General features: G+C 42.2%; 2 protein-coding genes across 2 annotated transcripts; both read left to right on the top strand.

Moving 5' to 3' along the window:
- Positions 1 to 5,752: 5,752 nt before the first annotated feature.
- Positions 5,753 to 7,826, top strand: MELLADRAFT_64015 (uncharacterized protein; the record flags this gene model as incomplete). The annotated part of the gene is made up of 4 exons (XM_007411099.1): positions 5,753 to 6,232; positions 6,302 to 6,649; positions 6,716 to 6,868; positions 6,987 to 7,826. The coding sequence occupies 4 exons, from the start codon at positions 5,753 to 5,755 to the stop codon at positions 7,824 to 7,826; spliced, it is 1,821 nt and encodes a 606-aa protein (XP_007411161.1).
- Positions 7,827 to 11,743: 3,917 nt separating this feature from the next.
- Positions 11,744 to 12,194, top strand: MELLADRAFT_107453 (uncharacterized protein; the record flags this gene model as incomplete). Its single annotated transcript, XM_007411100.1, has 2 exons — positions 11,744 to 12,034; positions 12,108 to 12,194. 2 exons carry the CDS (start codon positions 11,744 to 11,746, stop codon positions 12,192 to 12,194), a joined length of 378 nt encoding a protein of 125 aa, XP_007411162.1.
- Between the last annotated feature and the right edge of the window lie 97 nt (positions 12,195 to 12,291).

The following is a 12,291-nucleotide window of genomic DNA, read 5'->3' as shown; positions in this document are numbered from 1 at the left end:
ATGGAAACATGTAAAAAAACCAAAAAAATGACGCCCCCCTTATTTTAGAAAGAGGGCTACAAAAGTTTCTGGCGCCCTCTATTTTTGAAAAGAGGGCTCCAAAAATTCTGACGCCCCCCGGGTATTACCCGAGGGGGGCTACGGATCACGGATAGGGGGCTCAAAATAGTGGAATCCTATTACAAAATATAATGATCGCTTACTTAAGGAACTGTTTTCATTTCCTCCGGATATTTCCTTTTCACCTAATAAGACATTATTGGTATTAACCTGGTTGTTGCTAATAGAAGTGTTCTCGACATTTTTGGCATTAGCCTGTTTGTCTGAAGTTGCTTCACTGGTGTTGTTATTGCTATTTGCTTCATTTGATGTTAATAAATTGACTATTTCTTGCCCTTCTTTGCTTGACGGATTCTTTCTTTTTGACATTTTACTTGATTGAAAACAATAAATTTTAACTAATATACTATGAAATAATTTCTAAAAACACAAAAATCAGGGAAAAGTCTTGGAGACTTGATCCAAAGCCGCGCTAATGAAAGAGAAGCCGGACAAGGGAAAGGGTGAGAGAGAGAGGGAAAGATGTAAATGACGGAATCGAATAGAGGAAACTGGGGAAGAAGATCTCGAGATGATGTTCTACAAATGAATATCAACTCAAGACTTCTTCTCTATTTGATCATGTCAGATCTTTCCCAAAGCTGAGGGGAACGGCCGTTTGTCAGGAACGGGCCTGACGGTTTGGTCTTCACTAACCATGACCAGGCTGCTAACCGGCATGAGTTCTCCTCTGACGCGTGACGAATGGACCCGCTAGTCCATGGACCCGGGCAACCTACCTTGTGCCTCGTCCGGGTACCATTGCATTAAATATATGTATACCTGGAGGGGATATTCAGAAGAACAAAATGAGCAATCTGATGCGTACACAACATCATATGGTGGGAGACACCAAAGATAAGGAAAAGCCCGAATAATCTTGAAATTTTACGCGAGCCCGCAGTTCTCAAACTGGTGAGAAGCCGAGGGCACTTTGGTGACGCTCTGATCCAGAGCTCCTCAAAACTAGCTTTCTAGAGCAATCGCATAGCTTTTGTGACCTTTTCATTTGAGGCATTCATTTAATTCAGAGAGATGAGCTTGCCATGTAAGATACCCCAGCTTACATAGCTCTTGTAATGTTTGATGAAACATTCTAAAAAGCTACTTTTGAGAAGCTCTGGAGGAGGTGATCTTACAATTATTCTCGGCTTCTCACCAAATTGAGAACTGCGGGCTCGCGTAAAATTTCAAGATTCATTGGGCTTTTTCTTATCTTTGGTGTCTCCCACCATAGGTTGTTTATGTTTTCATCATTGGAACAAAAAAATATGCTGAGCTTTGCTGAGATAAGCATCAACTTTTTTCCAAAAACATTTCAATCTCTCAATTTGATTTCACCATCACCTTTGAGTAGAGCTCTGACCCGACCCCGACACTACAAGAAATATAATATTTTCTGGGCAGAAAATTAAATTATTGATACACAAAAATATTGAGAGGCCAGGCAAAGGGCAAAAAATAAATAAAAATATGCATCTTGTTCCCTGCGTTGAGAACTTCACTCTCCATATTTTTCCGTATTTTTACAGTCCATATTGATAAGTGTACTAACAATAAACCTTCATTATCAACCAATTACAACCTGTAACAAGCACTGAAATTTGGCTCATTAGTGTTTAGAGCTTTTGATTTCTGAGAAAACTCATAACTTTTTCAATTCCGGGCCAAAACGCTCGATTTTGAGTGCATTGGCAAGCTGGAATGGTCCTCCAAATAGTTCATAATAAGACCACACAGCATGCTGGTCTGCTAAAAAAGATATCATCTTTTTTATACATTTGCACATACAGATCCATAGAATGTTTGTCATACTAGCTACATAGTTATTGATGTTATGAAAGTTTGAGAACGGGAGTTCAGCTTTCTAATGCACCTGAAATCAAGTGTTTTGAGGCAGATTTGACAAAGTTATGGGTGTTTTCAGAATTCAAAAGTTTCTCTAAACACTAATCAGCCAAATTTCAGTGCTTGTTACAGGTTGTAATTGGATGATTATCAAGGTTTATTGTTAGTACACTTATCAATATGGACTGTAAAAATACGGAGAAATATGGAGAGTGAAGCTCTCAATGCAGGGAACAAGATGCATATTTTTATTTATTTTTTGCCCTTCTCCTGGCCTCTCAATATTTTTGTATATCAATAATTTAATTTTCTGCCCAGAAAATATTATATTTCTTGTAGTGCGAGTGTGACGGGGGCTACCCGGGGCCATCCCCTCCCTCAGATAGACCCGAGTAGCCCTCAAAAACTCGCAGAGCCGGCCAGGGCACGCCCTGAATTTTAGGCCTCTAGGCTCGGTAAGCCCAGGCTTGGTAATAAGCAAAAGCTTGGCTCCATTAAGATACTATCTCCAAATTATTGTCACTACCCATTCTTGTTTTTGATTAGATGGCCGCTTTTTCTAAGGTGTACTAGTCTTTGTATTGACTAGAGACTATGCGGGCATGCCCGCAACAGGGAAAGTATGCTACAATCGTATCCAATTATTGTACTTAACAATGAATAATGACTCATCCTGGTTCCTCCTCTCATCACTGTATACTCTGTATTGCTTATACAATGTATCAAGTTCTTATCATCATGTTTCCAAAACTTCCTCTCTAGGCACCTAAATTGCCATATTAATGAGGCCAATGGAAACATGGAAAGAACAAATACATAATTTGTTTAACTCAAACACAGTGATCTCCACACCAGGAAAATCACACCAAAGTGCAACCCAACCATTAACAATATTTCTCTACTTTTGAAAGTTGCCACATGAAATCCCACATGAAATCCAGTTTTATTCTTGATGTCCCTATGTAAACCATATGGACCATATTAGGAAAGCATAGGAACCCGGCTTCAATATCTGTGAAGAAACATAGCACATACTTGAAAAAAATCATCTTTGTTGACACCCTCCTCTATTGAATGTTCCAGTGCCTCAGTAATGTAAGGTTCATGTTAAGAGAAATCTGCAAGGCAAATGAAGCTTTCTAATTCACCGTGGGAGTGATTAAGTTCAAAACCCAATTGAGTGAAGTTGCGGGGAATGTGTCTTCTTTTCGGTTTGGATACTGGTTGTATCTGATTTACGCTAAACGGCCGCAGAGGGCAGGCTTGATTAGCATGTGGTAACTAAGCCTGGCTGAGAATAAGGACCACACAGATAAACTAACTAGACAACTGATGCGAGTTCTGAGGGCGGACTGTAAATTTATGATACAAGTGTTTAGTACTAAAATAGAGTGAAAAAGATTTTTTAGCTTAATAGTGTATGGATAATAACTCTACAATAAATTTTTTTTTGTTTTTGTTCACATTTTTATAACATAGGAAAGATACATGACTGAATGAAACATATATTTATTAAAATATATTTTTATAAAGTGTAGAAAGGACAATTTAATTAATTTTTGTAGGGTGGGAGGGAGGTAAATAAAATTTATCTACTGAAGAATTTCAAAAACCGGAAAACTTTTCAGGATAATGATAATGGATGAAAGGGAGGAATTGTAATCGTTGATTACTGATTCCAAACAGGGAGTTGGGAATTAGGGAATTGTCCTCCTATTCATCCATTCCTCCGTTGACGTCATTAGAACTATTATGAGATGAGTTCTTCTGAGAATACGTCTATGAGGAATGGATGAGGAGGCTTTGATCCAATTACATCACTATCCGACCCGTTTTCCTCCCGACACATTCCCATTCTTCAATACTTCGTACCGACTACTATGTCCGAGTCCGCCACTTTGCTCAATCACGGATTTTGTTCACATATTGTTCACATCTTGTTCACAGGTTTCCCTTGAGCTATCCTCTGCTACACCAATCTCATTCTATTCTCAACACATGGTCATATGTAGTACATACATAGAATCCCTTGCAAGTCATCAGGCATTGTCCTTGCTACTATGTATTCTGGTCTTAATTTCCAGGTTTCATTGCAGTGCTTTTGTCACGCTGCAAGAAGCATTGTCCCGACACTGTTCTTTAGGTCGCTCATTGCTGATGCTAAACAACAACAAAGTTGATGGACCTTTTGAGATACAGACAGGGAATTGGTGGATGGTGTGATGGAAAATATGACCTTTGGTTGTGATCCAGATGATTGATCAACAAAGAAAGGAGCTTGGTACAGACAAATTGAAATTTGATCGTGTACGAGGGAGAGTACAACTCAAGGGAAACCTGTGAACAAGATGTGAACGAGATGTGAACCAGATTGTTGATTGAACAAAGTTGTGGACTTGGACACCGCAACTTTGCTCAATCGGGTTTTGAACTTAATCATTCCCGCGGTGTAATCTGGTGACTGATAGACTATAAAACAAATGACTGCTCAATTTTTTGATGTGGTAGGGTAGAGCAATAAAAACTTACATACCAGAATATTGGTTTCTGATGTCAGCTCTGTGGTTCTGTGCATTATAATTGTACAACCCATTCAAATCACATGCAAGTAATTCTTTTGCAAGCTGGATTTCAGGCAAGATACTGTTGATTTCCTCAGAGTTTGATCTGAAACTCTTTTACACTCACAAGCCATGATCCTGGGAGCTCTGCATTTGAAAATGATGATTGATCAGTTCTCCCTGATGTTGTTCCATATTCTCAATGTCCAACTTGGTAATATCAATACTTTGAACACATAACTCCACAACTTTTGTTTGGTGTCATGGGGTAGGGAATAAAACCTTACATCACGTAATATGGATGTCAGGCAAGATAATGTTGCTAGTGATTTCTTATAATTTTAATCTGCAAATCTATTGAAATGTTCAAGCCATTGTCCTGGGCTTTCTGAATTTTAAAATAATGTTTGATAAGTTCTCCCTGACGTTTGTGCATATCCTCAATTACCAACTTGCTTATATCAATGGTTTTGGTAGGACACAACCAGCATAGTGTAACAGGGATAAAAATCCTGTAAAGCCACCCATAAAATTTCCTGCATGGGAACCTCGAATCCAGGATTTAACTATGTCAATAATGACCTAAATTTAACAAAGGCTTGTTCTACATATATCAAACTCCGCCTAGCATTGCTACGTTTTCTCATGTAATGGTTTCTATTCCCATATACAATTCCACCTGTTGGACCCAATCAGAATCTTGTATGAGTTACACAAAGATGCCTAGGGAGCATCGGACTTTCGAATTTTATGTGAGACTACTCACGTGAGACTTCCCACGTGGGAACACAGCTCTCTGTATAAGCATTGCATGATATATGCATATCCCTATACCTGCTCATATGATCCGACCGATGCTGCGCAACGGGGCTCGACCCCGTGGCCAGCTGTACTAATCCCCCACCTTTCTCAAACCATAGATCCTAGCAATGACGTGTGTTGCCTTTTCTTCCCATTCCTTACTCACCTTTAATTTTTTCACCGCGATGAAACACCAAAAAAATTTTCACCGACTGTATCACATCTATCTCTTTGAAAAGGAACCATTTCGGCCTCTGGAATGTTACCGCGCAAAGGCACCTGGTCTGCCCTCAACTCCATCCACTTCGAAATCAATCACAGCCACAATACAATATGCCAGGCAAATCTTCAGACGGCAACCCTTACATTGGGAACAAATACCGACGTGTGCCGCCACACACTGATCTGCCAAAACCCAAATTGGAAGGATTGGTTGGTCTCTCATGTCCAAACTGTCCTCCGTCAAACGATCGATCACTAGTTTATTGTTTTGGGGGCGAGGATTACATCAAAGTAAAAGTAAAGCTCTTCCTTTCTTGTCAACTCTGCCCACTTCATTTCGAGTTAGTTCAGGACACTGCACTCATGTTGTTTTATTCCGAATCACGTCCCAGTGCGCAACAAATTCGGGTCACTATTTCAGGACTTTCAAACTCAATCAGCTCAACCACGAGATAGCATTAATCAACGCCGGTCATCCGTACCCCATTCCCTTTGACCGTTCTGCTCATGGACCCCCTGTCAATCTTCAGGGAGGTTTGGTCGTCCCTCGACAGAGTAAACGCCAGGCGGCTGCAAATGCGAAGATGGCAGACAAACGAGGTCCTCCTGCCATTGATTGTGCTCGTGCAGCTCATGGTCCCACCGCCACAAAGCACAAGAAATGGGGCCATACGGGCTGTACCCTGCACTATTGCAAATCTGTAAGTCAGCGCTTGTAATTGCGCAGCTCTGACTTCTCTCATCCTTTTTGCTTTGTTCTACCCGCGCAGTGCTGCCATGCGTACGGAACGGGCGATTGCTATGTCCATCGAGTCAAGGACTTAACCGGTAAACATCCTGTCAAGGTCACAGCTCTCGCGCACCCTCTGCATCAATCCCCTCCACCCCCTCACAAACGTACGACCCCTCCGGCCGAAATACCAACAGCTAAGCGGCCCCGGACCATACCTCAATGCGCTCAGAGTATCCATCGAGCTGGAAGAATTGTTCCAGAAGATGCGGAGGCGTCAATGGTGATTGAGAGAGCTCGGCAGGCTCAGATGCAAGTGCATAAAAAAGTGTCGGCCTCTTTAACCGAAGACGGCCAGGTTGTCAGCCTCCACCTGGTCACCAAAAATGTAAGTCCCCCTGGTCAAATAGCTCCAATTCGTGGATTGCGTGGCTGACGGACACGCGTTATTCAGCAACAACTCAACCCCATTATCTCTCATTCATTTAAGACTTGGCCCATGGCTGCTCTGGACGATTGTCCATCTCTGCTTCGCCAGGCGAAAGACGCTGCCGGTGCGACGTGGGAGGACCGTCTTCTCATTTGGGATGAAGCAATCAGAAATTGGGTACGCATACTGCATTATTATTTCAGATTGAGGACGACTCCTGACATGATAAATATCTTCTGATCCTTAGCGTGATCTCCCTGTTACGCTCAAACATACATACACAAACACTGTCCAGAACCTAGTGATATGTGTGCCCAGCCAACACTCTGCACTCACAGCAGAGCTTCAGGATGCGTTGGAACGCTTTGCGTTGGGTAAACCGATGGTCCCTACACCTCCCAAGGCACTCGAACACACATCGACCCCGATCCTCAAAGGCGCTGTCGTCAAACAAGAAACCCCCACCCTTAAAGCAAACCCGTCACTCAGCCTGTATGGGTCGTCTTCGGATCCCATATGTTTCCTTGAGGACTCGGAAAGTGAAGGTGACTCAGACAAATCACAAGATAAGAACTCGACACCGCCATCATCATCTTTAGCCAATGTACCCTCCACCCTCCTTTCCCATCTGGGCCAAGAAGAGGAAGAGGTGAGCATTTTTAAAATACAAACTCAATGCAATCTTCGTAGAGCTCACGTCCCACACGTTCAACTTCCCCAGGCCGAATCGAAGCCTTCCATTCCCGAGTTAGCCACGCCCCCAGCTGCGCTACCCCCCCTACAACCACCGCAACTCGCCCCCGCGTTACCAACACCCGCGCTCGCCTCTGTGTTACGAGAATGGCCAGGCGAAGACTTGCGAGTGTCAGCACTCTATGAATGGTATGCGTCCTCCCCTGGACGTGGATCTCGGGTCCCTAAGTGGAAGCAGCAATTTGGAAGTACCTATAATTATGAGAAATCTACAGTTTACCGCTACTGGGGTTTTGTGGACCTAGTCGGCGAGAACCGATTCAAGCAATGGCTCGAGGCATGGGGCGAAGAAGGCGAGATCAATTGGCACAACGTAGCCATTCCACGAGCGCGGGACCACTTCCGCGCTGAGTGGGATATAATCACAGGTTTGAAACGATAAGGTTGAAACAAGTGCAAGATATATTTTTTTGGGCATCGCTTCTATATCCGTGAGGTGTTCCAGAAAACACCTCACTCAACCTCACTAGGTTGTACATTGTTGTAGATTGAGGTAGTTCATTTGTGCCGCCAACTATGACATTTCACTCATTACATTCTCCTCATGCTCATTGTTAGAAGGTACTCTGCCAAAGGCACCTGTGTGTGACGTGCGCGCAATTTTTGGGAAACTTGTTGGTTTGGTAGTCGCTGTGTGTGTGTGTTTGTTCCATTGACCATTTCCTTTTGTCAATAATGACGATCTTTTGTGTTTTGAAAGACACTCACGCCACAGTAGAGGTTTGCACTATTTAGTATTACACTACAACAAATGACATCTTTACCCAGGGGTATAGAAAAGTAGTGTGGGCATAGAAAACTATTGGTAGGGTACTTTTCTATACCAATAAAAAATGCTTTTGATAAACCTATGTAAGATATTTCGGATTGAGAAATTGAGCATTCTCTTTGCCCTGACTCAGCTGTATGTATTGGAACCCAAAGGCAGTGCTACAGTGCGCAGAATCTCAATTTTCTGTTTTTTGATATTTTTATCCTAAAATACAATTCTATGGTGTTAAAAGAGATCCTCAACCATGTTCAGCAATGTATGTGAGTATGTATGCACAATCTTACACAGATTGACAGACACTTTTTACATATGTACCACCCATTTTGGCAAAAAAAAGTTGCATTAATAATTTAATACAACTTTCACATCACGGTGAGAAAATTTCTCACCGTGTATGTATATGTAAAACCACACAACAGTGTGCTTGTTAGAAAGGCTTGGTAACCAAATAAAAAGCAAAATCACAATGGTGTCTTTTACCATTTGGAACAACAAGGTCATTTGTTGATTGAGTTCAAAAACCAAAAAAAAAACTTAATCACTCTCATTGCTCTCAATATCATCTACCTGTTCAACTTCTGCAATTATTTTTTAAGCAATTTGATTGATGATAACATGGTCAATGACCAAGCTCTTCACTGTTGGCAGCAAAGTTGAATTGGTGGAAATGATGTCTTTTGAGGAAGTCAGATTTGAGTCTGAATCAACACCACAATGAGATTGAATGGATTTGAGATTGAAAAGTTTAAGTAGAGAAAAAGGTTGAGGTGGTGATGATTTGAATGGTTTGCAATTGAAGAGAAAAGGACTTGTAGAAAACAAAGAAAAAAAATGGTGAGGTCCGAAATAACTGGTGGTGATGGCTTGAGAAGAGAGAACAATGAAAAGTCGCAGTCGCATTAATTTGAAAATATTTGACTTTTAGTTGTTTTCAAGAATGCGCACAATCTTTGCACATATGTGCAGAGATCCGTGTATCTCTTTTGTTGCATTTTTGTTTACCAAACGAGATTTTTGGGTGACATATGCAACCGAAAATCACTGTGCTTTTTTGGTGGTGCACAGTCGGTTGCATAGGTCACACACCGGTTGCCAAAGTGGGTGTACAATATGACTGATGGACCATGCTTTCCCATTGGACAAGGCTCAAGAAGGGCTTTGAGTCTAAATTTATATTCAGTCCCTGTGGTCATGTGGATATTTTCATCTGTGGGTATAGAGCAGAATGGTATGTCTAGGCAGAGAGGACACAATCTCTATGGGTATAGAATAGTACTTCACCCATAGTTTTCTATGCCCGCACTACTTTTCTATACCCCTGGGTAAAGATGTCATTTGGTGTAGTGTTAGTAAGTTCATCGCCGCTAATAGCAGACCAACCAGTCTAATACGTGATTTTGACAAATCACGTATTACATCGTTGATTTTTACCAGCCACTAAAATGTGGTCACAAGAAAACAAGTAAGTTAAACAATCTCGCAAGTCCAACGGGAGCACAATATCACATTTGGGTGTGACAGCTCAAAAATAAAGAGGTGTCGTGTCATTGAAAAAAAAAGTTTTTTATTTATTTGCAAGAAGAAACGAGCGTGAATGTTGTAAGAACAAATGAGTGTGATAGTTGTTGTAAGAACAAATGAGTGTGAGTGGACTGAATGGCGAAATAGAACAAACAAAAGCAGCAAAGTCCGCTACAGGCCTTTTGGTTCATGGATACCTAAACGCCTACAAAGGGGGTTGCACCGGTGGTCTCGTTCGAAGTGTGATATTCGGGATGAATAATAACCGGCATGCCAATTGAAACTGATGGGGGTGTATCAACAATTAGAATATGAGAGAGGCAGAGACGCAAGAGCATAAGAAGTAGCACTCACGCCTGATCCACAATGAGAGAATCAAAAATGACGTTTCCAACATATTGGAACCCATTGATGACCGCTTGCTGGTTTGTATACCAATATGTGAAATGCGTGAAGGTATTGAGCAAATCGACCATCGGCACATGGCCTTCCCAGGGTGAAGCATAACTAATGTCCGATGTTCTTTCGACCGGGCCCAACAACCTCTCCTGCAAAGAATACATGTTGTGCGCACCCAAGATGTTGCTTTCGGCAAGAACATAGTGCTCGGCAAACTGCAATGACATATATATGGTCAAAAGTCAACAAAAATAAGGTGAAAAGAGTCCATGCAAGGAAATTAACTCACTCGAATGTTCATCGCAAGCTGTGCCTCGGCCACCTGTGGCTACCCGCCCCTTCGGATACTAGCCGAAAGGAAACGGGTCATTCCTATCGGCGACAGGCCGAAGACCCCCCTTCCGACGCGCCGACGCGGCCGCCGCGTCGGATTCACAACTACAAAAACACAAGTTCACATATGAATTTTAACATCGCCAACAGTATCACCACGTAAACATAGTATCAACATACTACTATTAAGACATAGAACACTTACATACAAAATTACCCAACATCCCAAGATGTTACATAAGAAGCTGTCACACAAGTGTGATCTCCAGTCACACGTGGTGTGAATCTCGGTCACACATGGGTGATTTCGGGTCACACATGTGTGATAGATGGTCACACATGTGTGACTGGAGATCACACTTGTAAATTTACGGTTTGTTGCACATGTTCTTTGTCACACATGTGTGACCCTACACATTCAACTGTGCTACATATACATAAGCAACAAGCAACCATGTTACATACATAGCAGATATCACACATGGACGTATTTCAGTCAAAACGCACATGTGTGCAATCGAATCACACTTATATTACAGGTTACATGAGATCACACATGTGTGATCATGAATCACAATGTGTGATGATGAATCACACAGGTTACGCCAACAGATTCCAATTGACACAAGTCGAATCTGTCACAACATAAGTGTGAGTGACTTTCACACAAGTGTGCAATGCAATCACACCACACCATCAATTACACATGTGTGATTCTCCCTTACACAAGTGTGAACACACGTGTAGCCACAAATCACAACTATTGTGATTCACCCACAAATTGGCCTCATCACACATAGATTTTAAAAACACATTCTTCCCCTCAAAGACAGACTTTCCCGAATCATAACAAGATACCCCATCGTCGAACGAATATGTCAACCTCTAACACATACAAACCCAATCCAAACAATACCACCGAGACCTCCAACAATACCACCAAGACCTCCAACAATACCACCGTTATACCTCCCCTCCCTCAGCCCGCACCCTCTTATCTTACGGTAAAAGCTACCGAGCACTTTATCAAATCTCACGGCAACGCACATCGCTACCCAGTTACCATAAACGACGGCCGACCATCATTTACCCAATGGAAATGTGGACTTGGACCCAATCGGAAGCACCTGCAAGCAAAGGCCGAAAACCCCAACCTAACCATTCCCACCTGTCCATTTCAAGTCACCTCCAAGCGAAATCCAGACGATTGGACTTGGTTCATCGTCATCGAGAATCCTAACCACAATCATGGCCCTGTTGTGAACTTCAAACCGATGACTTTACCTGACCTAACGAACGATACCTTTGTACCTAAGCAAAAAAAACGCAAACGAGTTGTTGCAGATTCAGCAACCCCTATTCAAAGCACCTCCAATCCCACACCAGCGACACAACCTGCAGGCTCTTCAGATCCCACACCAACTCAGTTTCCAACCCGATTTCAAGCCTTGTTCGACGAGATGAAGCCCCTCGACGAATCGGACCAAGACCTTCTCCTTGACCGATTCTTTCGTCAGTGTAAGCTAGTTAAGGCACTCGACCAGAAAGGAATGACAAGTAATGAAGTAAGCTATTTCATTATTTGATATCGATTTCATTAATCAATCAAGAATACTAACAATTTTTTCGGAACCACAGGTACTTAACCCATCACCTACGACTTCACCAATCCGCCCGAACGAGCCGATCAAAACATCCCACCCCAAACAGGCGACTTCTTATTGAGAAGAAAATGGAGACCCAGATGAAGGCACTTCAGCATAAGAACGACCTTCCCAGACCTTGATTCAAACCGAACAAGAAACTAAAAGTGTTGAGAATA

Source organism: Melampsora larici-populina (genome assembly GCF_000204055.1).
Source record: "Melampsora larici-populina 98AG31 unplaced genomic scaffold MELLAscaffold_23, whole genome shotgun sequence".
Classification (NCBI taxonomy): domain Eukaryota; kingdom Fungi; phylum Basidiomycota; class Pucciniomycetes; order Pucciniales; family Melampsoraceae; genus Melampsora; species Melampsora laricis-populina.
The sequence above is the reverse complement of the archived record's forward strand: the minus strand, read 5'-3'. Positions and strand labels throughout refer to the sequence as shown.